This window comes from Prionailurus viverrinus, chromosome F1 (genome assembly GCF_022837055.1).
Source record: "Prionailurus viverrinus isolate Anna chromosome F1, UM_Priviv_1.0, whole genome shotgun sequence".
In the NCBI taxonomy this organism is placed as follows: domain Eukaryota; kingdom Metazoa; phylum Chordata; class Mammalia; order Carnivora; family Felidae; genus Prionailurus; species Prionailurus viverrinus.
The window spans coordinates 42,042,054-42,069,699 of NC_062577.1; the positions used below are offsets into that span (position 1 = coordinate 42,042,054).

Below are 27,646 nucleotides of genomic sequence, written 5' to 3' on the forward strand. Positions count from 1 at the left end.
AGAGGAGGAAATTTGTCTTACGCTCACCCTCTGATTCCCTTGTCCTCACAGAGTGGCTAGTTAGCACTAATTACCAAATCATTGGGTTTCCATAAAGGTATAGTCCTGAGGTCCCAATTGCCACCTGGGTGGATAAAAGCACGCCGGTCCTGTTCAGCCTCCTGCCGCGGCCACCAACCATACCAGCCGGCCAGCTCTGTCCCAGCCTCGGTCCTGAGCATCACAGATTGTGGTTTACTGGGTTGCCTCCTGAGGCCAAACAGAAGCTCCTGCGCTTCTGCATAGATGGCTTTGTATTATCCTTTTAGGGTAGGGAATGATAGAGGGCAGTTGGGAGCAAACATGCTTTAATGAGCAGTTGGGGGATGCTGGAGACACTGAGGGCTTCCTATGTCTCCCAGTCTCCGCCATTGGAATGCTAGCAGGACACGCCTCAGGCTTTCGGCTTTGCTGGAGCACAGACGCTGCCGATCGTGTCCCTTAACAGCAGGGCTGGGGTGCAGGGAACTTCCAGTATTTGTTTTCTCGGCTCTTGTAAGTCCCATAATAATTCCATAGTAGACACAGGAAGCGATGTGCATCTGGTTCGAGGGATCTTTAATTTTCAGGAATTCACAGCCAATTAAATGAATTGACTTTGATCCAGTTCCCTTTTAAAGGCAAAAGCCATGTCATCTTTATTGGAAGCTGACTGCGTTAAGTGGGAGGGTTTACAAGATAAGAAGAAAAGACAGTCTCTGCCGTAAGGACTTTCATAATTAAAATGGGGGGGGGGGATCAGATAGCAGGCTGAGAGAGAATAATAAGAATACATATGCGCATGGGCACATGAATCTAAAAATAGGACCCCATCTAAGGCAGGTTCTAGTAGTCACCGGGAAGGGAGGGAGGGTGGATTACTCGGGAGGGCCTCGTGCTTGGCTTAGGCAGGGAAGGGTAAAAGATAGCAGTTATGTTCTCAATTAGATTTGGTCCCAAGTTAATTGGAGTAAAGACTTTAATATCTAATTCCTGCACTGTGCTGAAGTCTCATGCTGTGAAGAGAAACAGAGTCATATGGGAAGAGCTCAGTGTTAATGAAGGATTTAGGGAGAATGAGAAAAAAGGAGGGTTTGGATTTCTCAGAGTTGAAAAAGGATCATTCTTTCTGCTACCTCCTGCCCTTTTACACCGCCACCAATCATTGGATCACTGCCCCCTTGGGTTTTAAACTCAGGGAAGATCAATGAGCACAGCTCTGCTTCTTAACATATTTTGGGTACAGCTGGTTAAAGAACCAGGATTAGAAAATGAATCGAACAAAGTAGGATTATCTTCAACAGTAGGATGCTGAGCTGTGTTTGCTGATGCCTACTTAAGCAGTTGGGACAGGGCATCCTTGCATGAAGTTCAGACATCCCTCCCTAGCAGCCTCTGTGTTAAAGGAGAGGTTGTGGAACAAGTCTGGCAGCTCTCAGCCTGAACCCTTGTAAACAACAGATGTTCCGAACTACTAAGTTCTGAGGGTAGGGGTGGGGGTTTCTGTTGGTGCTTAAAATTCTTTGAATTTACAGGCAGCATCTCAAGGATTTAGCAAAAGGAGGAAGTTGGACGGCATTGATTCTGCAGCATACAGGTGGAAATGATGCCTGAGACAGTTCCTTTGGAAGACAAAGCACATGCTATTGAGTGGATTCTGACAGAGAGACACTGAAACCCTGGAAGGCAGGCCCAGTTTAGAAGGATTCAGCTTCCTACGTATATTGACTTTCTGCCCTCCTCCCTGCCCCTCTTCTTGTGCATGGACCAGATTTGTCAACCACCTCCTTGCTTCTGTTTTGTCTGGTCATGGGTGGAAACGTGTGCCCTTTCCTGCCACAGAGTCCCATGTACGCATGCCTGCAGACAATCAGGGGCAGGCTGTGTGGACTTTTGCATTAGCCATTCGGGTTCTTATAACCTGGGGATTAATGGTATTGTTAGGGACTTTGTGTTGGCCGCTAACCTTATTCTTGTACGTTCTCAGTGTTAGTTTTGCCAGGTCTCCATTGCACCATTAACTGGAGGTGATTGAAGATAATGTTCCTTGTAGAGAATTCAGTTAGGCCTCTTTTCTCCCCACCCCACTCCCAGCCCCCAAACACAGATACTGAGTTTCAAACTGGATGATAAATGCTTAGGGCACCTACTTTACAGCGCAGTTCAGGGAAGCCATATGGAAAAAAGATACATAATACATCTTTTTTCTTTCTTTCTTTCTTTCTTTCTTTCTTTCTTTCTTTCTTTCTTTCATTTTTTTTTTAAGTAAGCTCTAGGCAGGGCTTGAACTCATGACCCTGAGATCAAGAGTCACATGCTCCACCCGCTGAGCCAGCCCGACACCCTTATAATACATCTTTAGTGGGCTTTGTTGGTACCAAATTAAAGAAGACTTTAGAAAAGTTCTCCCCTTTAATCAAATGAAAAAAGCAATTTATCAGGTCTGGGACAGTTTTCAAGACACGCTGGTCAGGAAGTATTGCTTGAAAATCTCTCATAGAACATCCTTGTACCTTGATTTCTTTTGAAAAACAAGTCCACTCCTGGCCCTTTTGTTCATTAACATAGAAAGTTTTGGTGAACACCAATGCTGGGATGTGAGGCTCACCTATGCTTTTCAGCCAACATTTTTCAGCACTTTTTCTACACCAAGAGCTATGCTAGGAATTAAATACATACAGAATAAGCCACTAATCTAACGCATGGAAGTTAGCATTTAATGTGAAATATTTTAAAGTTGTGCATGTGTGTGTGCGTGTGCACACGTACGTGTGTGTGCTCTGACAAGGTGCAGAGTTCAAGATTGAGGAGCCAGAGCTGTTTGTTGAGTGACCGTGTAAATCACCTGTAGTATATGTGATCTAGTCATCAACACGTGGCTTCATCTTCATTATCAGTATTGACCAACAGGTTCTGGCAGGTCCTGGGATCACAGAGACATTTAGGACCCAGCTTCTGCCCTTAGGAGGCTCATTGTGTCACGAGGAAGACAGGAGATTTATATGGGAGAAAAAAAAAAGATAACACAAAGTAGCATACATTTAGTGCCAAAGCCAAGATGGGAGAAATGATTTCTTTTCATTTTTCTCCAAAATGGGATCTTTAAAAATTGTTTTTGGTATCATTTCAGACTTACAGAAAAGTTGCAAGAATAGTCAGAGAATTTCTGTCACTTACCCAGATTGCCCAAAATGTTAACATATTACTGCATTTGCTTTATGCTTCTTTCTCCCTCTCTCTCTCTGTACACAACTCATGCACATACATATTTTTTCTGAAACACTGAACATAAGTTGTAGACATGATGTCCCTTCACTCTCACATACTTCAATATGGATTTACTAAAAATAAGATGGTTCTATGACACAATGACTAGTACAGGGGATCAATATTGATACAGTAACATTATATAATCCACAGATATTCCGATTTACCATTTATTCCAAAAACATTTTTTTGGCCAAAGAAGGTCCAAGATTATACATTTCATTCAGTTGCCCCGTCTCTTTAGTTTCCTTTGATGTGGAATGGTTCCCAAGTCTTTCATTGTATTTTAGGACATTGATATTTTGGGGGAGCATTCAGCTCAGTTATTTGTAGAATGTCCCTTAATTGGGTATTTCTGCTAATGTTTGATATTTCTTTCTTTTTAAATTTTTTCATGTTTGTTTATTTTTGAGAGAGAGAGAGAGACAATGTGAGCAGGGAAGGAGCAGAGAGGGAGGGAGACACAGAATCCGAAGCAGGCTCCTGGCTCTGAGCTGTCAGCACAGAGCCCGACGCAAGGCTCGAACTAACCAGCCGTGAGGTCATGACCTGAGCTGAAGTCGGCCTCTTAACCTATTGAGCCACCCAGGCGCCCTGTAATGGCTGATATTTCTTTATGATTACATTTATGTGCCTTGGGCAAGAATACCGTAGAAGTGATGTTATATTCTTAGTGCATAATATTAGGACTCACTTGCTGATGATTCCCCGTTACCGGTGATGTTAACTTTGATCATTTGGTTAGAGTGGTATCTGCCAGATTTCTCTACCATAAAGTTGTTCTAGTTTATGCTTTGTAATTAATGCGTGTATTTTGGACAGATACTTGGAGCCATGTAAATATCATGTTATTCTTCAAAACTTACACCTATCCGTTTCAGCATGTATTGATGATTCTTGTTTGAATCAATTATTATTATGGTTACCAAATGGTAATTTTCCCAATTTCCATCATTTTTTCTACACTTGTCGGTTGGGATTCTAATGTAAGGAAGAATTTTCCATCTCCCCCGTATATTTGTCCAGTTATTTGTTTATGTCAGTTTGGACTCATGGATTCTGATTTTACTCAATGGGTTATAATCCTTTACTATCTTTATTTATTTTAATGTTCATTCCAGATTTGATTAGTGGAGTCCCTTCAAGCTGGTTCCTGTGTCCTTTTAACATGTCCCCACTGTTCAACTTTCTGGCACAAAAAGATATTCTAGGCTCATCTTATACTTTCTTTTCTTCAGCTCTGGAGTAAAGAGTTCTCTTCAAAGAGTCCTGGATCCTGTTAAGGGTGAATGGTATTTAGAAATGATGGATGCTAGGGGCGCCTGGGTGGCTGAGTCGGTTAAGCTTCTGATGTCGGCTCAGGTCAGGATCTCATGGTTCGTGGGTTCCAGGCCCACATCGGGATCTCTGCTGTCAGCATGAGATATTGTCTCCCTGTCTCTCCCCTCCCCTGCTCACGCTGTATCTCTCTCTCTCTCTCTCTCTCCCTCAAAATTAAATAAATGTTAAAAATTTTTAAAAAAAAAAGAAACGATGGATGCTAGATGTGCTCTTTGTTACTATAGTACCACAGTTTATAGTTCCTCTTAGCAGAGATAGTACACACAACACGTGCGTGTATGCGCACAGGCATATACCCGCATACTTCTCTCGTCTCTATCTATATGCTTATCTATATTAAAGTCTATGAGTCCCATTAATATCTTCAATTCCAGTCCAGCAGCACATGTTTTATTCAATTTTCTCCATTGTCTACATTTATAACCCTGTTATCTCAACAGTGAGAAACCTGGTACCCATTTCCCATAATATATTTATTTAATTGCTATCGTCCTAGAGTGCACACAAAATAGTTCCAGAGTTGCTAACTCATGCCTCTGAAAAAGAAGACTACTAACTAGGTTTTAGTACTGGTTCAGAGGCTTTGTTTGTTTTGAACCTTCAGGACCAAAACGCAGTGTTCAGAAGTTGGTTGCTAGTTCCTTCTCTTCCAACCTCCAGACCTTTCACGTGGTTGTATTACTTATTAGAAGTACCATTTGGTTTATTTATCTCTGTCTGCATTTAATTTTTTCCCTTTCAGAATGAGGTCTTGATTGGCCTTTCTCACTGCCAGATCTTTTCTCTGGGCTAGAGATTGAGTGGCCTCAGGAGAGGCGAGGGACCTGCGTGTCCTTAGGCGCAGTCAGGGCTTTATCAGAAGTCAGTGTGGGGGCCATAGGCCAGACACAGGGCAGACACCGAGGATCATCCCGGGGCCACTCCGCGCTCATTGCCGGGCCCACCGTGACTCCACCTTATGGGTTGTGCCCCTTGCTTTCTCCTGAGATGACTCCTCTCACGTTCTGCCTGCTGTTCTCCATGATCACCTTTCTTGCACTTAGGAAACCAAGATTCCAGCTCTCATTTCAGTTCTAGGCTGTGACTGTGAAGACTGTTCACCAGTAACTCATGTCATATGCTCCATGTTGTACCTTGGACGGTCTTGATCTGGTCTCTCAGACGTGAAGCTCTGAGACACTGCTCGCCGACACCCATACTTGCAGAATTTCCGGCCCCGTTGCTGGACTGTTTGTTAGCTCCTTGTTCTGATGCCCCAAGTGTTTCTTCTCCTTGGCTTTCTTCCTCAGATACTCCAGCCTCTCTAACAGCTCTTTTGCACCAATTCTGACCTGGCTGTTTTCTCCTTCCTGTGTGAGGATAGCTTCCAGATTCCCCTTCCTTTGCCCCATTTAAGTCTCTTCCTCCATCTCCTGCACACTCATTCTGTTTCTCTCCTTCCTCCAGACACATATAAGATGTCGGTGCTGCTGATTCCAGCTCTTCTGAATCTTGCCTTCAGCTTAAGTTCAAAAACAGATGGACCCAAAGCATCCTAGATGCTGTGCCAGTTTCCACCACATGAAAACAAATTACTGAAAAGCATCAGGAAATTTTAGAATAGTTTTGAAGTTTACTCTTCTGTCTTCTTCCCAGTCCTCCCTGCCTGACTTCTCTCTCTCTCCTGACCCCTTTCCACATCATACCTGCCATTTTCCATCTCTTCCTTGTGTGCCTTATTGGACCAACGCTGGTTTCTAAAACCTTTGCCCCCCATTTCACCCTCTCTTTGTGCAGGTAGGTTTAACCATTGGGATGAAGCCATGGGGATATTGAGGATCCAGCCAGGTCATTGCTCTTTTTCTAATTGTCTGTGCCTTTTTTGAATCTCCCATCAAGGACTAAGGAATTTCTATCTCTTTGACTATCAGATGAGGCTGGGTTCTCTGTGTTTATAAATGTGTGTACCTTCACTGGCCAAAGAATTCACTGACTTGGGAATAAAGGTTATGTTCTTCTAGTGACTTTGTCAGTAGGGGTGCAGAAAGGCTCCGTCCAGTACCACAGCCTACCCTTGTGTGCTATATATAAATAGGGAGCACATCCCTTGGGAAACACTGACATTGTACCCACACCACTGCTCTCTTCATTCTTGCAGTTTGCTAACAGCTTTCTTCCCATGTTCTGTAGAACATTGTTGAACTGCAACATTTCTAGTCGCCAGGAATACGAGAGAAAGAGAATCATCATGGTGGGGACAATTACCTTACAGGTACATCTTGCAGACATTGGCAGTCATTTACAGAGCATCGCGAGAAAGTTGTTGGCACAGTCTAGTAATTAGCAGGTGCCCACTGTGACCAGAGTACTGGACTCTGTAGGAACTGTCCTCAAGAGAATGTCCTCAGGGAATGGGCTTCTCAAAGTTCAGGGACCCATGACTCATATGCAAATTATGGTATGTAGATAAACAACACTTCCCCCCCTCCCTTCTTTTCTCTTTTCTTCAGAGAACTCTTGGAAGAGAATTCTTAGCTTCTCAAAAGGGCCTGGGGTGTGTAATCACCCCTAAAAATATTTTATAAACACATTTTATGGTACAAGCTGGAATACACACATGTACAGACATTTCATGGTGTATTTTTAAATAACTAAGAACAGCATTTTTGTAAAACAATCCCTATAAGTCTTGCTCTATGTGTTGTACTCTGATATTTTCCACTTTGTTCTGTTATTATGTCCCACTGTTTTCTGTTTCAATTTTTGAGAACTGCTAGGTGGTAACCTGCTAAATTGGTGTATTAACCCCACTAATAGGCTGTATCCCCATTTGAAAACCATTGCTTTAAGAGCATTGGTTCTTAAAATTCTGGTGTGCGTGATATTACCTAGGACGTGTATTTATAATGCAAATTCCTGAGCGTCACTCCACCCCTAGCAAGTCAGAATCTCTGGCAGAGGAGCACAAAATCCACATTTTAAACAAGCACCACAGGTGATTCTGATACAAGGTGATTTGGGGTCCTGAAGACTCGCACTTAGAGAAGCTGCTGTCTCTCAGACTTGGGAGCCTGGCCGCTCAGGGCTTCAGGTCACACACTCACTTGGAGACGGTAGATACTAGTGGGCATTATCTGCATCCACACTGAGAATCTCCCCATGGATTCTCACTCTTGGATCTTGATTTCCCTTGAGTCTTCTTTTTCTAAGAACTGCGGTGGCCCTTGTGAAAGCAGAGAAGGAGTTAACTGGGGCCACAGAGTAGAGAGTGAAGGAACCCAAGGGTCATTTTATAGAGTGGCCGGGGTGTGGCCCAGCGCTTCAGTAGTGCCCAGAGCCAGGCCCAAATTAGAATGGGGTGGGATTCAAAACTGCTTTTCCTGGCCACTCGCCTTTCATGTGTAACCACATGCAGTGTGTCAACATACTTTCCGGCGCCGTCAGGCACCAGCAGTTTTGCTCCCTCTGAGTTCACGGACCCTCGGTATTCCTGTTATGTGTTGTCTTGGAATGGCTTAGTGCTCTGGGGCTCGGGCAGCTGAGCGTCGTCCATTAACTCTTTTGGCGCCAGGGCTTTACAGATGCTAAGGGCCTTTTAGTTGAAATAGAGCAACAACCGCCGTGAAACAAGAATGCGATCGCCGCTCAGGAGACCTACATCCTTGCCCTGCTCCACCCCTATCTGTGACCTCTGTTTCCTCACTTGGAAAATGACAAGTTTGGTCTCGACTCTGGACCATCTAGAAAGTCTCTTCTAGACCTGAAGTTCCATGGTTCTACTTTTTGTACCCTCTGGCTTTTCCCTCTGTGTCTTACAAGTCGTCCTTCGAAATCCGCTTCTAGGTGGGGCACAGGAGATTCACTGAGTGTGGGAGTTCCCAGAGAACCAGATGATAAGTTCATGGCAACAGAATGTGTTCCTCTTTAGTGCACTGATGCAGTATGAAACTTATAAAGCAAGTTCATTGCAAAATTTAGGTAATAAGGCTTGGGACTTTTGAGATGTGTTTATCTTTTCAGACATGACTCTAGCCAGTGTGTTTTGTGAGTGTGAGCCCATTGTATGGACTGTCAAGTAATAATAATGGTTATAACAATAATTACAGAAGATGACAATACTGATTTGTAGATGTGGAGCACTTCAGCGTTGATGAACTTTTTTTATGGCCATCACCTTGTTTGACTTGATCTTCATAATAGCCAAGTGAGTTAGGCAGGGTGGGTCTACTGTCCCCATTTACTTTTTTAAGCAGATAAGGAAATTTTGAGGCCCAGAGTGCATCTGTGACTGATTCAAGATTACCTGGCTTTAGGAAGTGGCAGAATTAAGACTGGGCTCTAGGTCATGAGCATGGTTCGGGGTGCTTTGCAGAGTACCACCTCCCTGGGGGTGGGGGGTACCATCATTCATCCAGATTACTCACAGACCTATAGAACTCAATAACTTACCAACTTGGAAATTGACCAGGGCATCTCTTACTCCATCCAACCCTTTAAAATTTTGCCAGCAGAGTATCAGCATGGTTAATAATATGCTGTCGTTCAGAGCAAATAAGCCGGTGGGCGCACAAACTCAGCCACTCAGTAGCCACCCAGATACATGCTGCAGCAGTTGATTAGGCACGATTGATGGAGGCTGAAGATACTAACTATTCATTAAATGAATCGTTTCACTGTGCACAACACTTAAAAGATTTCTGTGGCTGTGGCATCTGTCATTAGTCAGTGCTGGTTAAGTACCCGCCCATTTCTTGGTGATAGGTGTTCACTGACTATTCCAAAATATACCCTGTCCTCAAAGGACTTCCTTCCAATAAGGTCAGGTAAATATCAAAATAACACATGAGAACTCATAACAATGCGTGGGGTTGATCTGATGACTATTTAGACTTCATTCCACTTAGCTCTGTAGTTTCACAGAATCAAGTCATATTTGTTTATTCCTCATTCCTCATTGTTATCGTGAGCCATGTAAGGAACTCATTATTCCATTAGGAGGTATTCAGGAAGGGGAGGTCTGAAACTTAGGGATACCCTTTCTTCCCAAGTGGCTTGTCGGTACTTGGCATGGTTAAGTGCCATTTGCTAGGCAGGAGTTTCTGGCTATAGATCAAGCTTCCCTGCTCGTGCCTGGTGCCAGGGAGATGCCTGCTCCCAAGGTAGTGGTTACTGCTTTGAAAATAAAGTGTGTGGATTTTTGAGTGACGTCATTCCAGTTTGGCACAGACAGGTATTTATTTCTCTGGAATGAACTACCAGGGGTGAGCCAGGCTGTCTGTCTCAGTCATCTCCCAAGATTTCATTCATTCAAAAAAATCTGCTAACACATCTGCGTATATTTTTTTTTTTCCCTCTGTATGTTTGTCATGTGCTGTAATTACTTATGGGGTTTCTGGTGACATCTTAATTAACTAGAGAAGAAAAAAACTGAAGATATAATTGTAGAGTTATTCACAGATTATTCTATAGAATTATTATATGAGTTATTATGTGGAATTATGAGGAATATGTGTTAACTGTTAATGTAGATGGTTAAAGAATCCTTTTAAACTGAGAAACGTGTATTACTTGTTTGTTCCTCGGTCAGCAATATGATGTTTTATTTTAAGGGAATTAGTCAGCTCATACCTTTTGGTATGATCACAGCGTATTTGGGGAGGGAAATGTCATATATAAATGAATTTCTAGGCCTTTGGTTCTATGGACTGTATTGGGGTGGAGTGCATAATGTTTGTTCTCTAGCATTTAGATTGTACCCAGAGTACACAGGGAAGAGTTTAGTGTAGCCTCTTTGTTTTTACCTCCCTACAGTTCTGAGAATGCTAGTGGCAAGACAGGTATAAACAAAGGGAAGGTCCCAGGTCTACACAGAGAAGGCTGCTGGGGATCTTCTACATCAGCTAGATCAGGGTTTCACGATGGTCGGTGTACACACGGGCATCAAGACCAGGATAAGATGTGGGTTGTGGCTGATGGACAGTCTAGGGGCAAGAAGACCAGGTGTTGGATCCAGAAGGTTCTGCAAACATGGGAGGAGCCGGTCAGAAACAAGAGTGTTGCTCCCTTTATCTCTAGTGCCCAGAACAGGACCTGGCACATAGTAGGTACTCAGTCAGGATTTGTTGAATGAATGAAATAAGAAGACTTCAGAGCTCAAGGACTCAGAGAAGGGGTCTGGACAATAAGATGTCAGAAATCTAGGCAAGAAAGCTAGGCAGATTTAAATCTTGTGTAGATGCCCTCCACCGCTATGTCTGGTCTCATGGGGTCCACAAAGCTGTCTTGAGTGATTAAAACAATCTCCAACCTCCTCTCCCTGCCATGAACACGGGGTGGGGTGGGATGGTTGCAAGGAAAGCAAAATCCCTTGCCTGTCATCAATTGATGGGGAGACATCTCCAGTTAGGGTCTACAACGGCTCAGATTTGAGAATGTCTCCCAGTTCTCTGACCTAACCCAGGGGAACCTTGGTCCTGTAATCACTCAGGAAATAATTATTAAGATGTCAGACTCGGTGCTAGTCCAGTTCTCAACTTCAAAGCAGATTCTTAAGCTCTCAGCTCTTGGACAAGCCATGATCCCAGGGGTGTGGCTGGGCTCCCTGGAACGAATCCAGAGCCACAAGAATTCCATTTCCATACAGCGCTTCCCCCAAACCTGATTATAGAGGACAATTTAGACTATTTTGAGTAAGGTGGGTACACCACTGCTTGAATCCTTTCTAATCATCTGTCTAGGCTACCGAGGACAATTTGTGGGATTAACTTGTCCCTGAAAATGTGAAATCTCATTTCTCTATACATAGAATATACATTTTTGCCTTTGGCCCTTTCTCTGTCTCTGAGCTCTCCTATCCTGATCTCACTGCTGGCAGAGCTGAAGCGGAGCTGTGATAAGCCCCAAGAAGTGTGCCTGCCCCCTCCCTTCCTGCCTGCTGTCTTTGAAAGATGCCTCCAGGCCGCCACTGCACTCCTGGGCGGAAGAACCAGCAGCCAGCGTTACAGGCAGAATCTTTTTCAAGTCACTTCCCACCTTGGTGATTTTTTTCCCCCTCCTTTTTTTAACACCTTCCCCAGCAAATCCCATCCATCCTCTGGCTTATCTGGGTCAGCAAGGGTCTGATTTTATGCATGGCGCGTCAAACCATAAATCTGCTGCGGCTTTGCCTCTCCATCCAGCCCGTCTGCTTCTGTCAGCATCAGCAAAATGCATAATAGAGAAAATAAGCCAGAAAGGCTAATAACGTTCATCTGAATAAAATAATCTCTTTGGCTGGCTCAGTTCATTTCATTTTAATCAAGGTGCCAGGAGGGAATTTAGGCTTAAAAATGCGACTCCCCACTTGTCACTAGTTCCCTGTCCAACTGTCGCGAAATGATCCCTTTTATTAAGCAGGTGCCTTTTTAAAAATATATATCCTCTTCATAGGTGTATGCTCAGTAACATATATTGAATGTATTTAACTCATTTTGGGTCTTGTCTGTCATCACATCTATGTCTATTTTCAAAGGTGAGAAATGGTATTTTTCTTAGATGTATTGATATTTGCCATCCCTACGTACACACTGGCGGGTCTGATAGGAATTCTGCAAAAGAGAGGCTCGGAGGAAGTTGCCGAAGCACCTAGGGTTCTGGTGATCGGAGTTCCCTGTGGCTTCCTTCCTGTCCCCTTCAGCGCACAGTTCCCTGTGTGGAATGCAGGACTGACTGTTCCACCTTGGTCCTTAGGGGGAGGGCAGTGGAAGATTAAATTCTGCTTTCCCGTTGGTACCTCCCTCACGTCTTCCCAGAGACTTACAGCTGCTTGGTTAATTGCCTGTTGCTGCTGTCCTATCCCCACCATTATTTGCCAAAGGCTGTGCATTTTCAGCAGGCTGCGCTCTTGGCCCTGGCCCAGGGCCGGGTGAGGAGACTGTTGGAAATTGATGAAAGCCGATCCTAGTTTGTTTGGAAATAAAAATGATAATATTTCTTCACATTTGTATAGTGCTTTACTGTTGATGTAATTCTCTTGCATTCAGCGTCTCATTTCAGCCGCGCAACAGCCCTGTAGGTGGGCAGGTCAGAGACTGTTGGCCCGACAGGAAACGCACCTCGGTAGACAAGCTCAGAAGCTCAAGCCATCCGGTCATGCCAAGCTTGTGTCACTCGCCCCATCTGCAGAGCTGGGAGCCTAGCAATTCTTCATTAAATGGCACCTTAGGCCAGGAGGGCTTCCAGGATTTTACATCCCTGCTTTGAAGATCTTTAGGGGGCTAGACGTACACCAACAGGGCATGCGTCCATTTTATAGGTGAGACAGCTGCAGTGGAGCAGAGGAGGGAATATGGCAAAAAAAAAAAAAAAAAAAAGGAAGTGTAATATCGAGGCCAGCGTGGACCTTTATAGAGTTCTCTCTTTACCCTAGATATTGTAGAGAAATCCCTTTGAGCACTTGCTGCTAAGTTTGTTGAACGTCCATAAATAGTCTTAAGTTGAAGGAGAAAAACTGGGCTGATGTATTTGAGGCTAACGATTCAGCTGTGCACGTTTAGCTCCACGCATTTCTAACGAGAATCTCTTTGGTGGATGCATAGCCAGCTTGTGACTTTCTGGGCCTCCTTTTTTCTTTTTTTTTTTTTTTGACTCCAGAGTCATTCCCTCTCCAGTGTAGTATTATGTTTTCTTGATCTGCCTCCTGAAAAAAATGTTAAGTAAGAAAAATACTTCTGGATATTTTGTCTGCTTTTTAGGGATTAGTGCTTGAGGAGGTTTGCAGCTGTTCAGTACATTCCTAAGGGATGCAGACCCTTTTCTTTAAATGCCCGAGTATTACACAACCTGACTCCAGGGGCGGGGAAAGTAAAGACACTGTGCAAACAAATGATAGATGGAAAAGATAGAAAGACAAATTTCAGTCTCCTAACCAAACGAAGTTCCCTTGGCTCTAGCAGCCCCAAATAAAATAAGGCTGCGGAGCTGCTGAAGCAGGAAACCACTCTAGCAGAACCTTAATATGCTCCCTATGAAATCACGTCTCGTTGACTTGCTTATTTTCCAGCCTGAAGTGTGTTTCATCTTTGTTCGTGTTGGCCAGGCAAATTGTCTCTGTGGTGTTCCCCTCTTGCTACATGCCCTTTACCTCCCCTGCTCCACCGCCACCCCAAAATAAATAAATGAATTAATTGAAACACCTTGGTTGAAAGGAGGAATATGTCCAAGAAAGCATACAAACTCAAAGAACTAAAAATATGGCCTGAAAAGCGGCAGTCATAGTAAAAGAGACTAGGAACCCATACAAGAAACAGACAGCAGAGTTTAAGACTATCTTGAAAGACTTTACAAATAAAGATCTTGCATAAAATCCCCATACATGCGGCAGATCAAAGCAGTGTCTTATTGGTGTAAATCCACTTTTAAAGTGCAAATTTATGAAGAGTACTCGTTACAGGGTCAGTCTGTGAGAACAGGGAGGCTGTGTTCGTGGCCCCTAATCATGAAATTGGAATTATGAATCAGAGTTGCAGTTTTATATCCATTTCAGCATCTAGGTTTTTTCTGGTTCTGGTCTGGGCTGCCCAGTATCAAGAAAATCCTGATTCACACAGATGAGTTACAATCTTGAGAGAGTTTGAAATTGGCCTGGGCTCTTGAAAAAGGGTAATTTTGTTTTGAAGTTGAATCGCTAACATTACCTAGCAGCTCTTCCAGTTCCCCTTCATAACTATTACTGGGTAAGCCCGGAAGTGTATACTAAGCATTAAGACAGTTGACGATGATGCGCTGACATTGAGCAGGTACATGCTCACTACCCGACCACGGTGTCCTGCGAACCCAGCACCGTCCCCTGAGCCCTTCTGTGGCATGTAGTTTAAACTTGGCCTCTGTGGGTCGAGTCGTGTGCTCACCCTGAACAGCTTCGCCTAAGGAGGCACACAGGCTTGAATTAAAAGCGAAACCTGTGCACAGCAACATCGATTCTAACCAATAGGTCCTTTTTCAGAAGTACGGATACATGCATTGATTCTTTATTCCAAAGTTTGCATACCATGAAACTCACATAGCAGCCCGTGAGACATCGTGATAGTGTCTACCCCAGGGAATCTGGGTCCCTTGCACATTTAACTGGAGGTTGCTCATTGAATGGATGTGTGACGGTTGTTGGAAATTGAAATGTGATTTTCTGTAATTCCAGACTTTCTCAGAACACACTTTAAAAACTCCTGCTCACCAACACCAATAATAGCCATCCCACTACATGCTGTCAGGGTGGAAATATATGTGCTGAAAGTACTTTACCACCTTAGAACTTCCTAATAAATATAAATACATTAGTTTTAAGGCATATGGCTTTTTATTTTAAAAGATTCCCACTCTGCCCATCCTTTTTATTAATTCCTCTTTGTTTACTCATCCTTTCTTCTGAGGGGCCCCTGGGGATTTATGCTCTGTATCCTCTTCCATGGCATTAGGTTGGTTTTGCCTCTCCTGCCTTCACTTGTGATCTGCGTTGTACATTTGTGAGCTAGCGGACCCTTTGTTCATACCTACCTCTAGTGTTCTGCTATATTATAGCTCTTTTTCTCTCTCTCCCACGCGGCACTGTGATATCAGCACTTTCATAACTAAAAGCCCCTAATACTGTGTTTTGTTCACTTAAGATACAAATGTTTATGTCTGTGAAATTGAATTGTAGTGCCATTTTTGTGCGTGAAGCACTCCAAGGAAAGGCCCGATAGAGACCACCAACCCATGTCCACCTATAAGAAGCAAATTGAGACCAGTTGTAAAGTTTAGATCTTGTGAGATCTGCCCTTTTGAAAATGCAAGTGTAATTGCCTGATACATTCCATGCTTGCTGAAGACATGGATGCTTTGCCACCTGACAAAAAAGTAAATTCCATTACTTAGGGTTTTGTAACTGAAACTGATTTGGAATGCATTTGAAAGTTTTCTTGCAGTGAAAACAAGCAAAGGTCAGTGAATGCCCATGCTCAGCTTTGTGTAAGGATTGTTTCCTATTTGCTTCTTCCGGTTTGTTTCTCAGGTGCTAAACATTTTGAAAGGAGTGGATTAATTACGTGTGTATATCTCTCTCAGCTAGTATATGTATTTTTATTTCCATAGAAATCTTTTGATTTTTTTTTTCCCTAGGAAGATAAGTGGACGTAATGTTGCCGAAGTGGTCAGCACATAAGTGTTAGGTATTTTGTTTTTGTTTTTGTTTTTAATGTTTATTTATTTTGAAAGAGGGCAGAGAGGGAGCTCGCACACACACCAGCGGGGGAGGAGCAGAGATAGAGGGAGAGAGAGCATCCCACCAGGCTCCGCACTGTCAGCACCGAGCCCGATGCAGACTCCATCGCACAAACTGTGAGACCGTGACCTGAGCCGAAATCACGAGTTGAATGCTTAACCAACTGAGCCACCCAGGAGCCCTAGTATTAGCTATTTTGGCTGTAGATGGGTGGTGCGTAGGGCAGAGGTGGGGGCAGATATAGGGCAGTTTCAGTTTGGACTCCAGTATTCATTGGTTTGAAGTAGCTTCTTGGTGCTGGTTAGACAGATATTTGACTTAACGGTCTGGTATGTTCTGAAGCCAGAGTAGCTGTGGTGTGATTATTTGCTAATAGTTACCTTACTACAGAATTGGAAAAGCCCCTTCTAAAGTTGAATTCCATTCTCTGCAGATCACAGCTGCCCGAGAGCCTCCAGCTCTGAATGGAGGCAGTGCTGACTCAGGAACCAAGCCACTGTCAACTCACTTTCTTTTCATTAAGAGTCTGACTATAGGGAGGAAAGAGGTGAAAGAGAAATGAACAGGATAAACAGGTTGTGATTGTTTGCAATGATTAAGAGCATTCTCTACAATCACAAGGCTTGGTTTTGAATCTGAGCGTTGCCACTTTTTAACTCTGTGACCTTGAACAAGATATCTAACCTTTCTCAGTCCAATTTCCCAGATCTGCTGAATGCGCTTAATAACACCCCCTTCATCAGGCTGTTGTAAGGTTCAAGTTAAACAACGTGAGTACAGGGCCCAGCCACGTGCCAAGTACACAGTAAGCCCTTGATAAATAATACAACAAACAACCCTTACTTTCTGTTTCTCTTTTTAAAGGAACCCAACTTGCAAATGCAGAACTTTCTGTTGCTTTAATAGTGTTGTGAACTGAGTAGATGATCAGTAAATTCTTTTGGATCACAGTGTTTTCGTTAAAAAATGAGCACCTAGGTTTGGCACTTTACTGCCCCACTTGGACTGTAGAAGCTGTAGGAATACACCTGTTCAGATATGGTTTGTGCTCTTGGCTGTATGGGACATGACAAAAGGGCTCAACCGGGGGAAGTCAAAACCTCCTTAGATGCATTCTGTGGGACTGGCGTGTTTTTGGTGACTTTTTTCACAGCAAATGCCTCCAAGGTTGTCTTCACTGAATCCAAATATAAATAAATGGGGGGGGGGGGAAGGGGGTGGCTTGTGTCCTCTTGTGATTTTTGTCTCTAGACCTCTAAGTTTTGTCTTCAACCCTAGACACAAACCAAATGACTTAATGGCTAAGGTTATGGACTTTGGAGTCAAACAGCCTAGACCGGTTCTAGTCAGACAACACAGAGCTGTGGTTCTAGTCCCTGACCCCTTCTGACTGTCTCTGTGACTCCTTCTCACTAGCCATGGGCAAGTGGCAATCTCTCTGAGTTTCAGTCTTCTAATTAGTAAAGTGGGGATAATGGTAGTTCTTTCCTTACAAGGAAATGATAAAACTTAGGGAATAATGCACGTCAAACATTTTCCAAGTTCCTAGAACATAATAGGTGCTCAACAGATAATCCTGCTTCTCTTCTTCTCCTCTTTCCTCCCTCTCCTTCTCACTCTTCTTATTTTCTGCACTGAGTTTTTAGAAAAAAAGAAAACTAGAGGTGCAAGCTTTAGGAAAGATATCTGTTTCTGGCTTGGCTTTGATCACTGTGATTTTGTGACATGGACTGTAAAGTCATAGCTGTTGGCTCTGGCTACTCACCAACACTGATTTTTCTTTCTTGTTGTTTCTCCGCAGGAAGGATCAGAATGTTCTCTCTCCAGTCAACTGCTGGAATCTCCTATTAAACCAGGTGAAGCGGGAGAGCAGGGACCACACCACCCTGAGTGACATCTACCTGAATAATATCATTCCTCGATTTGTCCAAGTCAGCGAGGACTCAGGAAGACTCTTTAAAAAGGTATATAGCTATTTCTAGGCGTGGAGCTACCCGGGTGGGGCGATGACACCACCTTGTAAATAAGAGAAACACCTTCGTATTGGCCCACTTAAAAGGCTTTCTCTTGGTCATTCTTTACCATGGTCTTGTGGTGAGAAAATACTGAATAGCCCTTCTTTTCTTCCTTTCTGAGTTGAATTAATAGTAGCCTTGGGAGAGTAACCATTTGCAAGATAGACAACCCCAAGACTGGCAACAGAGTTCATAATCTGCCTGTATCAGTGATAGTGATGTTTGCTTGGTTTCCTTGAGTGAGCTGTAAGGCTGTTGAGATTCAGGGACCTTCAGAGTCATTTTAAGTTTTCCTCTTCTAGTTCACGTATGTTTGTGATTCGGTTTAGTTTTCTTTCCAAGTGCTGATCTTAGCCAAGATGAACTTATGAATTTGGTTATTCTTATCATGTCATATCTTGGTCTTTGGGTCCCTGAATGCTTTTGAAACTCAGTTGTTTGTCATAATTCCTTGGGTGTAAGTTGAAAAATCTGACCAAGGGAAAACTCAAAATTAATTGTGGTAAACTTAAGAAACTCATGCCAAATTGACCTTATCTGTCGGTAGTGGAAATAGTCTCTTGGAAACTAAGGAGTTCTCTCAACCTGAGCTCTCAGTGGAGTCACTGATTCATGACTTTTGGTTACACATAGTGGTAAAAGCCCCAACCATTGTACATGATGTACCATGTCTAACATTCAAGCTCTGACATCCCCAGCAGATCTTAAAGAAGGCGAATAATCTTCCCACAGTTTTGGGTGTAAAGAGGGTATATAGAGCTATTTCTTTGGTTTCATATAGAGGAAATTCATTGGTTATCATTTGACAAAATCCACTGTTAAAATTTGAGGCTGGGAGAGAAAGGACTTCAGTAAACAGGGCTGTGGCCAATAGTAGTCAGTTTTCCAATTCTTAACATTTGAAAGTTTTCCAGATCTTAGTAGGTCTGGAATTAGAGCCCAATTTCTTTTGTTTACACCAACATGAAAAAGAACATGATTTAGGATCTTCCATTTACATAATTGCATCTGTGTTGGGGCTTTTCCTGTGTCTTGGAGACAGGATATGAAGAGTAAAAAGCATCTGACAATGAAAAGAAGGAAGAGAAAGATAACTCCTCCCGGAGTTCATCAGCTATTTTTAGTGACCTGGCTATGCTGTGGTTGGGGCCATACTTCATTTAGGGGTGAAGGTACTTTTCACCATTTCCTCATGGTTTCCAGCGTCTGTTCTAGCTTCCTTGTCATTCTTTTGAATTATTCTGCAATGTTTGGTGGTGTGTGGGTGTGACTAAAATTAACAACTGTAGTTAATATTGTATTGAATACTGGAAGTATGCTAGAGAGTAGATTTCAGGTGCTTTTTTCACACACTCACACCAAGGTAACTGGGTGAGATGTTATGTTAATTGGCTTGACTATAATCATTTCACTGTGCATATGTATCAAATCATAATGTCATACTCCTTAAATATATACAGTTTTATGAGAAAAAAATTTTAGGCCTATTTAGGTAGAACCTTGACAGTAATCAGATGCCACTTCAGCTCTTCACTGTGACCTTGACAGCCTCTTAGACTATCTCTAGAAGGACAGGGGCTGACTGTTCATTACCTCCCTCATTTTCTCTGTTCATTTAAGAAAAAACTTCTCTGAGGGATGTTCAGCTGTCTAGACTGCACCCAAGCTTTCAGCTACCTTTTCTTCCAGCTTTAGAAGGGTAGAGAAGAACCAAGCTGAAGAAGTATTATGGCCCCTCCAGATCTCACAGGTGTTTAGGCTGAAGGCAGCAGTTATTAAAGCCACAAATGTTTCCGGTTCTTTGGGTGCCATTCACATTTCACCAAGAGTCTAAGTGAACGAATTGTATGTAAGACATGGGGACTTTGCCCTCCAGAAGGAAAATCTGCCTGTGGATGATATTCCTAGCCATGGTCTCAGAGTTGACTTCCATAAACTGTGCATTTCTTTGCTGGGGGTATAAGGAAGAATTTCTAATTACTCATAGGACTGTGTATATATTACATTCCATTGAAGATAGTTGCACATACCACGGTCTTACAGCTGAATGCATTTTTACAAACTGAACACTCCTGATAACCAGCTCCCAGATCAAGAAACAGATTAGTTCAGTACCCTAGAGGCCCCGCTCATGCTTCCTCCTAGTCCTTGGGGGTTGGGAAGGGTATTCCAAGGATAACAACTGTCCTGACTTTTAACAGCAGAGATTAGTTTTACTTGGTTTCTTAGTTTTTATAAGTAGACTCATACAGTGTGTACTCTTTTCCGTCTGGTTTTTCCCGTTCAACATATGTGTGTGAGATTTATTCATGTTGTTGTGTATGGTTGCAGCTCATAGGACTTTCTCTTGATCTTTATAACTTTTCATCAGTTAAATTACGGTTGATTAGAGATATGCATAAGACTGTTAAATAGTCAATGTTTACTATCCCACTGGGTGAATAATCTCTTTTCTCTCTCCCCTGGGGTCCAATGTAGGCAGAGGGTTCTAAGGTAGATGCTGGTTTGGCACATCACAAGTGTAAATTAATTCTGTTTTGGCCAGATGAGAGCCTCTCTCCTTTCTAGTAATGGACACAGAAGCATTCTCTTTCCATACCTCAATTTTTGTATTCTCTTTTGTTTAAAGTGTGTCGCACATAAAGAATTAGAATCCCAGTGGTTAAGATACAGTAATCAGATAAGAGAACTAAGGAATGAGCCTGGCCACGCTGTCAGTTATGTGAAGCTTCCCAGGGCTTGCTTTGCTCTATCAGAGCAGAGGTCTCTTCCAAGTGACTCTTTCTCTTGGGCTTAGCTGTGCTAGTAACTCTGAAACCTTAGACAATTACTTCTTTCTGTGCCTTAGTTCCCTAAAGTTTAAAAAAAAAAAAAAAAGTGTTTGGCCTGTATGATCTTCATGCTGCCTTCAAAATCTAATACACTGTAGTTCTATGATGAACTACACCCAAGTAAATTGGAGTCGCCAGGATATGGGCAAACAAAAGTGGATGTGGGTATGGAGAGGGGGCTAGCTTAGGCAATTAAAGATCGACTTTCTTGAGGAATGAAGCACTGTTTCAGATTCTTCTATCTATAATAACCAGCAACCAAGAGAGGCCAAACTGGAATCCAAATGTGTGAAGTAGATATACCTTTTTTTTCCCCTATAAATTCAGTTCCAGCAATAAAGGAAATCCACATTTCTCAGGAGACACAGACTTTAGAAAAGATACCTTTGTTTCTGGTTCAGCTATGGATACCTGAGAAAATTCACCTGAGTTTTATGTGATTTGGCTCTATTTCTCACTGGCAAAAGGCATAGGTTTTCTTCCTTTTATAATTCTTTTTTTTTAATCTATAAAACTTATTGATTCACTAGCAAAGGTTATGAGAATCAAAACTGACATTTTTTGAACCTTTATGTGCCAGGTACAGTAGTAAGCACTTTATACACTTGATCTTTACAATAATTCCATAAAGTAGTTGCTATTATTATCCCTACTTTATGAAGGAGGAAACTGAAACTGAGTGAGTTTAATCAAAAAATGAGGTGAGGCTACTATTTAAATCCAGTCATCTGGCCCTAGAACTTGAGGTTCTTTCTACATATTCTGTTAGGATTCTGGGTATGGTGTGCAGAGAAGAGGGTAGTTTGGATTTTCTTACTCTTTCCTATTGAATCCAGATATTTCACTTAGTTATGGAATTAACCCAACCTTTTCTCTTGCACACAAGCCTTCAAAAGGTTTGGAGGTGTTAGACATCAACACTGGGTTGTTTCTTTCACCTGCATTGGGTTGTTTCTTTTACCTGGTGTCTGGGCTAGCAACTGGAAGTTGACAGTGAAATAGGACAACGTGTTTTTCTCCCCAGGGGCAGGATCTCTAGTAAGAGGGAAACAAAGACTCATTAAATGTGAGAACTGGCCAAAAATCCGGCTCACAGCTAACTCAGCTAATTTGGGGATGTCAGGGCGGCTGTACAATTGGCCCCTCTGTACTACTGAACCCCCTTAAGGGATGCTCCTCGCTGGCACTCTGGTTTGTGGTTATGTCTGCTGGGACATATTTTACATTTTGCACGAAGCCATGGTAGAGATTCCTTTAGCTAAATATAACATCTAGAGAAAGTAGCCTCCTGTCCACAGCTTAGAAACAGACCCACTTTGTCTAGGACTCCAGGGGAAATTGAGCCCATTTGGTGCTCCTGACATCTCTTTTTGTGTAATGAAAGCTCAGTCTGTCTAACCCTTGTTGGAACCAAGGTTTAGGCAAATATTATTGCTGCCACCTTCATTTGTTTAATGCGGTGGCTTCAAAACCAGGGGCCAAACACTGCCAAGTTCGACTTCCAGCTCTACATCGTCTCTGTGAGAGACGTGTTCTAAAGAATCCCACCAAGAAGAGAAATCAGTTTTCCCACTTTCTCTTTTTAAACTGAAGTAAACTTGGGTGTGCTTTTTCCCACAGGGGAGAGGACAATTCTGTTCTCTCTTCTTTCACTTAGCTGGAACACACCAAAAGTACCTCTCACTTTGCTTTTTAGCTCACTGTTTCTAGCCCTTAGCTGCTCATACTCAGTCTTGGAAGCCAGTCAATTCAGACAGTCCAAGACTCTGAATTGCAGCTTTCTTTTTTTTTTTTTTTTTTTTTTTTTTCCTCTCCAGTATTCCAGCTAGCTATACTTTTGTTTTGCCTTTATTAGCCTATGTTTCTATGGTAGGAAGGTTAAATTGAGCAAGTTATGTTAAATTCCTGATAGATCAGTAGTTCGGTAGTTTTCAATGCTGCCTGTGTGGAAGACTCACTGGGGGAGTTTTTAAAAAAAATCTTTGTGACCTTGAAGAAACAAATTTCTTAGGATGTAAAAAGCATGAACAATAAAGAAAAAAAGATAAATTGGACACCATCCACTCTTGGACTTTTGTTCTTGGAAAGACATTGTTAAGAAAACGAGAGACAAATCACAGACTGCGAGAATATATTTACAATGCGTAGAGCTCAATAATAAGACACACTGCCCAAATCTTTAAAAATAGGCAAAAGATTTTAATAGACACTTCAGTAAAAAGATATATAAATGGCCATTAAGCATATTACATGCTCACCAGAATGGCTAAAATTAAAAAGACTGACAATACCAAGTGGTGGTAAGGATGGGTGGCATTCTCTTATGATGCTGGTGAGAGCACAGAATGGTACTACCACTTTGGAAAATAGTTTGGCTGTTTCTTATAAAGCTAAGTGTGTACTTACCATATCTGGCAATTCCAAGGCTAGGTATTTACGCAAAAGATAGTAAAAATAATACCTACACCAAGACTTGTACCTAATTATTCATAATAGCTTTTGTTGTTGGCTGAATAATGGTCCCTTCCAAAGATGTCCATGTCCTAATTCCCGAAATCTGTGAATGTACCTTATCCACACAGGACTTTGCACATACGATGAGTCTCAGGGTCTTGTGATGAGGATATTATGTTTGAGTATCTAAGTAGGCTCTAATGCAGTCACAAGTGTCCTTATTGGAAGGAGGTGGAGGGAGATTACAGACAAAAGAGAAGGCCGTGCAATAGAAGCAGAGGAAGCAAGAGTCACAGGGAGAAGATGCTAGACCACTGGCTTTGAGGATGGAGGAGGAGGCCATGCGCCAAGGAATGCAGCTCGAGAAGCTGGAAAAGACAAGGAAACAGATTCTCCCTAAAAGCCCCCAGGGGAAGAGCAGCCCTGTTGATACTTGGTTTTGGCCCAGTGGACTGGGTTTTAGGCTTCTGACCTCCAGAACTGTAAGAGAATAGAAATTAAAAATAGAACTACCACGTGATCCAGCAATTCCACTTCTGAATATTGATCGGAAGAAAATGAAAACACTAATTCCAAAAGATAGATGCACCTGTGTGTTCATTGCAGCATTATTTACAGTAGCCCAGGTATGGAAGCAACAGAAGTGTCTGTCACTGGATGAGTGCATAAAGAAGTTGTAGTGTATATACGCAATGGAATATTATTCAGGCATAAAAAAAGGCTTGAGGTCTTGCCATTTGCAGCAACATGGATGGGCCTGAAGGCCATTGTGCTAATAAGTGAAATAAGACAGAGAAAGACAAATACCATGTGGTCTTTCTTATGTACGCAATCAACAAAAACAAAAAAACCCCTAGGTTTATAGATAAAGAGAACACACTGGTGGTTGCAAGAGGCAGGGGGGTGGGAGGAGGAGAGAAATGGTGTTTTCCTGTGTGTTTGTTGAGTTTACATAAATTGAATACAAATTTTAAAGACTGAGAATAAATGCATGTTGCTTTAAGTCACCAAGTTTACAGTAATTTGTTATAAGTGCCTTAGGAGACTCATATTATATTCATAATAGTCAAAACTGGAAATGACCCAAATATCCATCAACAGATGAATGGAAAAACGTATTGTGGTATATCCATATATGAATACGACTCGGCAATAAAAAGAAATGCAATGCTGATGGGTACAATGATGTAGATGAACTCAAGAAACATTATACTGATTAAAAGAAGCCAGACACAATGAGAACATTCTGTACGATTCCGTTTATATGAAATTTTAGAAAAGATAGTTCTAATCTGTTGTGACAGAAACAAAATCAGTGATTGCTTTGGGGCCAGGGTAGGGTGAGGGATTGACCGCAGAGGGACACAAGGAAATTTAGGGAGTATGGAAATGTCATACAATCTTAATTATAATGGTGGTTACACGAGTGTGTGGATTTGTCAAAACTGGTACTATACACTTAAAATGTATGCGTTTTATTTTATGTGAATTATGCCTCATTAAAGTTGATTAAAAAAAATAATTTTAGGGGCGCCTGGGTGGCTCAGTTGGTTGAGCATCCGACTTCGGCTCAGGTCATGATGATCTCACGGTTTGTGAGTTCAAGCCCCGTGTCAGGCTCTGTGCTGACAGCTTGGAGCCTGGAACCTGCTTTAGATTCTGTGTCTCAATCTCTCTCTCTCTCTCTCTCTCTCTCTCTCTCTCTCTCTCTCCCTCCCCTGCTCATGCTTTGTCTCTCTCTCTCAAAAATGAATAAACTTAAAAAAAATTTTTTTAAATAATAATTTTAAAAATAGCATGCCAAGGCCCCATCCCAGGGCAATTGAATCAGTCTCTGGGATGAGCCTAGGTGATTCTTGCATGCAGCCAGAGTTGAGAACCACTATTGTAGGTATTCTGGTTTCCATCTTGGGGAAACCTAAGAGCACAAAGGACATTTGAAGTCATAAGATCCTGTCTATATGTATCTATCTTGTAGGTGAGCCACATTTGCCCCTGCAATAATGGTGAAGCATTTAGACTGGTTTGTCTGGGCAACCCACTGTGGTTCTCTACTTTATTCTTGGAGGGTGACAAAGGCTAAATCTGGATTCAGATAAATAAGTCACACTGCAGAAAGTGGGAGATATAAGAAGGGTGCTGGGGAAGAAATGTAGGAGGGCGCAATTAATTCTTTTCTCTAGGGTCTTCAGGTATCCTTTCCCATTGGTTGATCGGTCACAAGAGACTTGCCACGACTAATCAGATTTCATTCGGCACCAAGGAAATGGGTCTGGCAGTATAAAAGGATAAAGGAGATGTGAAACTGAACGCGGTGCATGTTACCTACCTACCTGTTTGTCCCCTTTAGATGAGGGCAGGATTTTCTACAGTTTTGGAGTCCAGCTACTTTGCTTATGTAAGGAGACTGGGTACTATAAGGAGGCATGTTCTGTGGTAGTGTTGTCATAAATAAGTAAAGGAGAAGTGATCCACAATGCTGGTGTAGTCAAATGTTCCTGGTAGGTAGTGTAGATTCAATAAATGGAGAAAGAACGGACTTCCAAAGGTTGTGTTCTGCCCTTCTGAGAAAGAGTTTAACCTGGAGACATGTTTGGGAGAAGGAGTAGCTGACTGATTTACCCCTCCCTCTCTTCCCTAGTCCATCCTATACCTCGTGTCGATGGAACACAGTATCTGCAATTGATTGGGCTTCCTCCACGTTATAACATGATCACGAACGGCGTGGCGCGGTGCTTTACAGACAGCTGTTCCTGTTACCCAGTTTGTCTTGATGGTAGCGAAAATCTGTTGTGATTAATTGAGCTTTATTCTCTCATATCTGATGAAGAGATCCTCTTTGGAGAAAAGAATAGGATGGCAAGCTGAACTTATTTGCGTAGAGGGTGGAAGGCTGCCAGCTACTTCAAAGGTATCTCTGCTGATAAGGGGCGTCAGGTTTGCTGCCAAAGCCAACACTGAGGGGAGCTTTGCAGCTAGTGCCGTTGGTGGTGTTTTAGCTTTGGTTTCTGTGACACTAGGTCAGCAGCATCTGTATCCTCTCCCTTGGGGCTTCTCTCTGGGTGGTCCAGGCTTTTTTGGACTTAGGAAGATTCAGCTCAGAGGGAGAGTGTGCATCAAAGATGCCTGTAGTCTTTTGCTTGGGTTAGTTTATATGCTTGGCTTTTTGGTGTCTTAGTTCTCAGGCACCTATCTGCCTTTCCTGAAAGACCAAGGTATTTGTTGCATGTGTAACATTCAAAGGTATAAGGATACTGCCATCTTTGTAAGTCAACAGATGGTTAGGAGAATCTGAAGAACAACTACAAAGTATGAAGTGAGATGCAGTGGGCAGAAACAAAACTGTCCAAGTGCAACCTTGTGTCTGAATATTATCCTAAACTGGAAACGCACTAGTCAGTGAGAGTTTTAGTGAATACTGTAAACACAGCACTGTGCAGGCTAAAAGAGCTTAAGATGAAATTGACAAGTTAGGTTTGCCCCCAGGGAGCTTATGGCCTCTCCCGTCTGCTCTTCAGACCACTTAGATCTCCCAAAACTTTCTGTAGGATGGTGATAAGACCAATAATAACAAGCTTTCATAAAATGCCTGCTATCACTGTGATACACTGTAGTAGGTCCTAAATGTATATTTTCTCTAATCCTTTCATGTATTTTACAAGGGTTTTTTTTTTCCCTTGTCTTCTCATGGAAGTTTAAAATACTTAGAGAAATGCACACATCTTAAAGTGTACAGCTCAGTGAATTTTTACAAACGGAAAGCAGCTATGTAATTAGCACCCAGATAAAGAAAAGAGTGTTTCCAGTGTCCCATGAGCCCCACTCTTGCCCCCTTCCATTCATTTCCACTTGAACAGTAGTCACTATCCTGACTTCTAACACAATGTAAGCATTTGCCTGTTTTTAAAAAAAAAAAAAATTTGTTTGTATAAATGGAATCATAAAATATGCTCTCAACAATTTAAATATGTCATTCTTTTGTTTTCTGGCTTCCACTGTTTCTGATGAAAAGTCAACTGTGAGGTTCATTGTTGTTCCCTGTAGGTAATGTTTTGGGGGTTGCTTTTTTTTTAATTGAAGTATAGTTGACACACAATATTATATTAGTTTCAGGTGTACAACACAGTGATTTGACAATCATATACATTACGAAATGCTCACCACAATTAAGTGTCGTTTACTCTACAAAATTATTACATTAAAAATTATTATAATATTTTTGACTATATTCCTGATGCTGTACTTTTTCCTTCTCATGACTTATTTATTTTACAGCTGTAAGTTTGTTTCTCTTCATCGTGAGAGCTGCTTTGAATATCTTTTCTTTATCTTTGGTTTTCAGCAGTTTGACTGGGATGAGTCTAAGTGTGGTTGCCATTGTATTTCTTTGACTTGGATAAGGGCAAGATCTAACTATTCTGGAACTGTGGGTAGTGTTTTTTTCCTCAATTTGGGAAAATATCTGGCAAATACTTTTTTCCATCCCATTTTTACTTCTTACCTTG

General features: G+C 42.2%; 1 protein-coding gene across 8 annotated transcripts in view; it reads left to right on the forward strand.

Moving 5' to 3' along the window:
* Nucleotides 1-27,646, forward strand: part of SRGAP2 (SLIT-ROBO Rho GTPase activating protein 2) — a 234,583-nt gene that overhangs the window by 99,887 nt on the left and 107,050 nt on the right. For all 8 annotated transcript variants that reach the window (XM_047839711.1, XM_047839713.1, XM_047839712.1 and 5 more), the window contains exon 4: nt 17,643-17,805. In XM_047839711.1, coding sequence (XP_047695667.1) covers nt 17,643-17,805 — 163 coding nt within the window. The remainder of the gene's footprint in view (nt 1-17,642; nt 17,806-27,646) is intronic.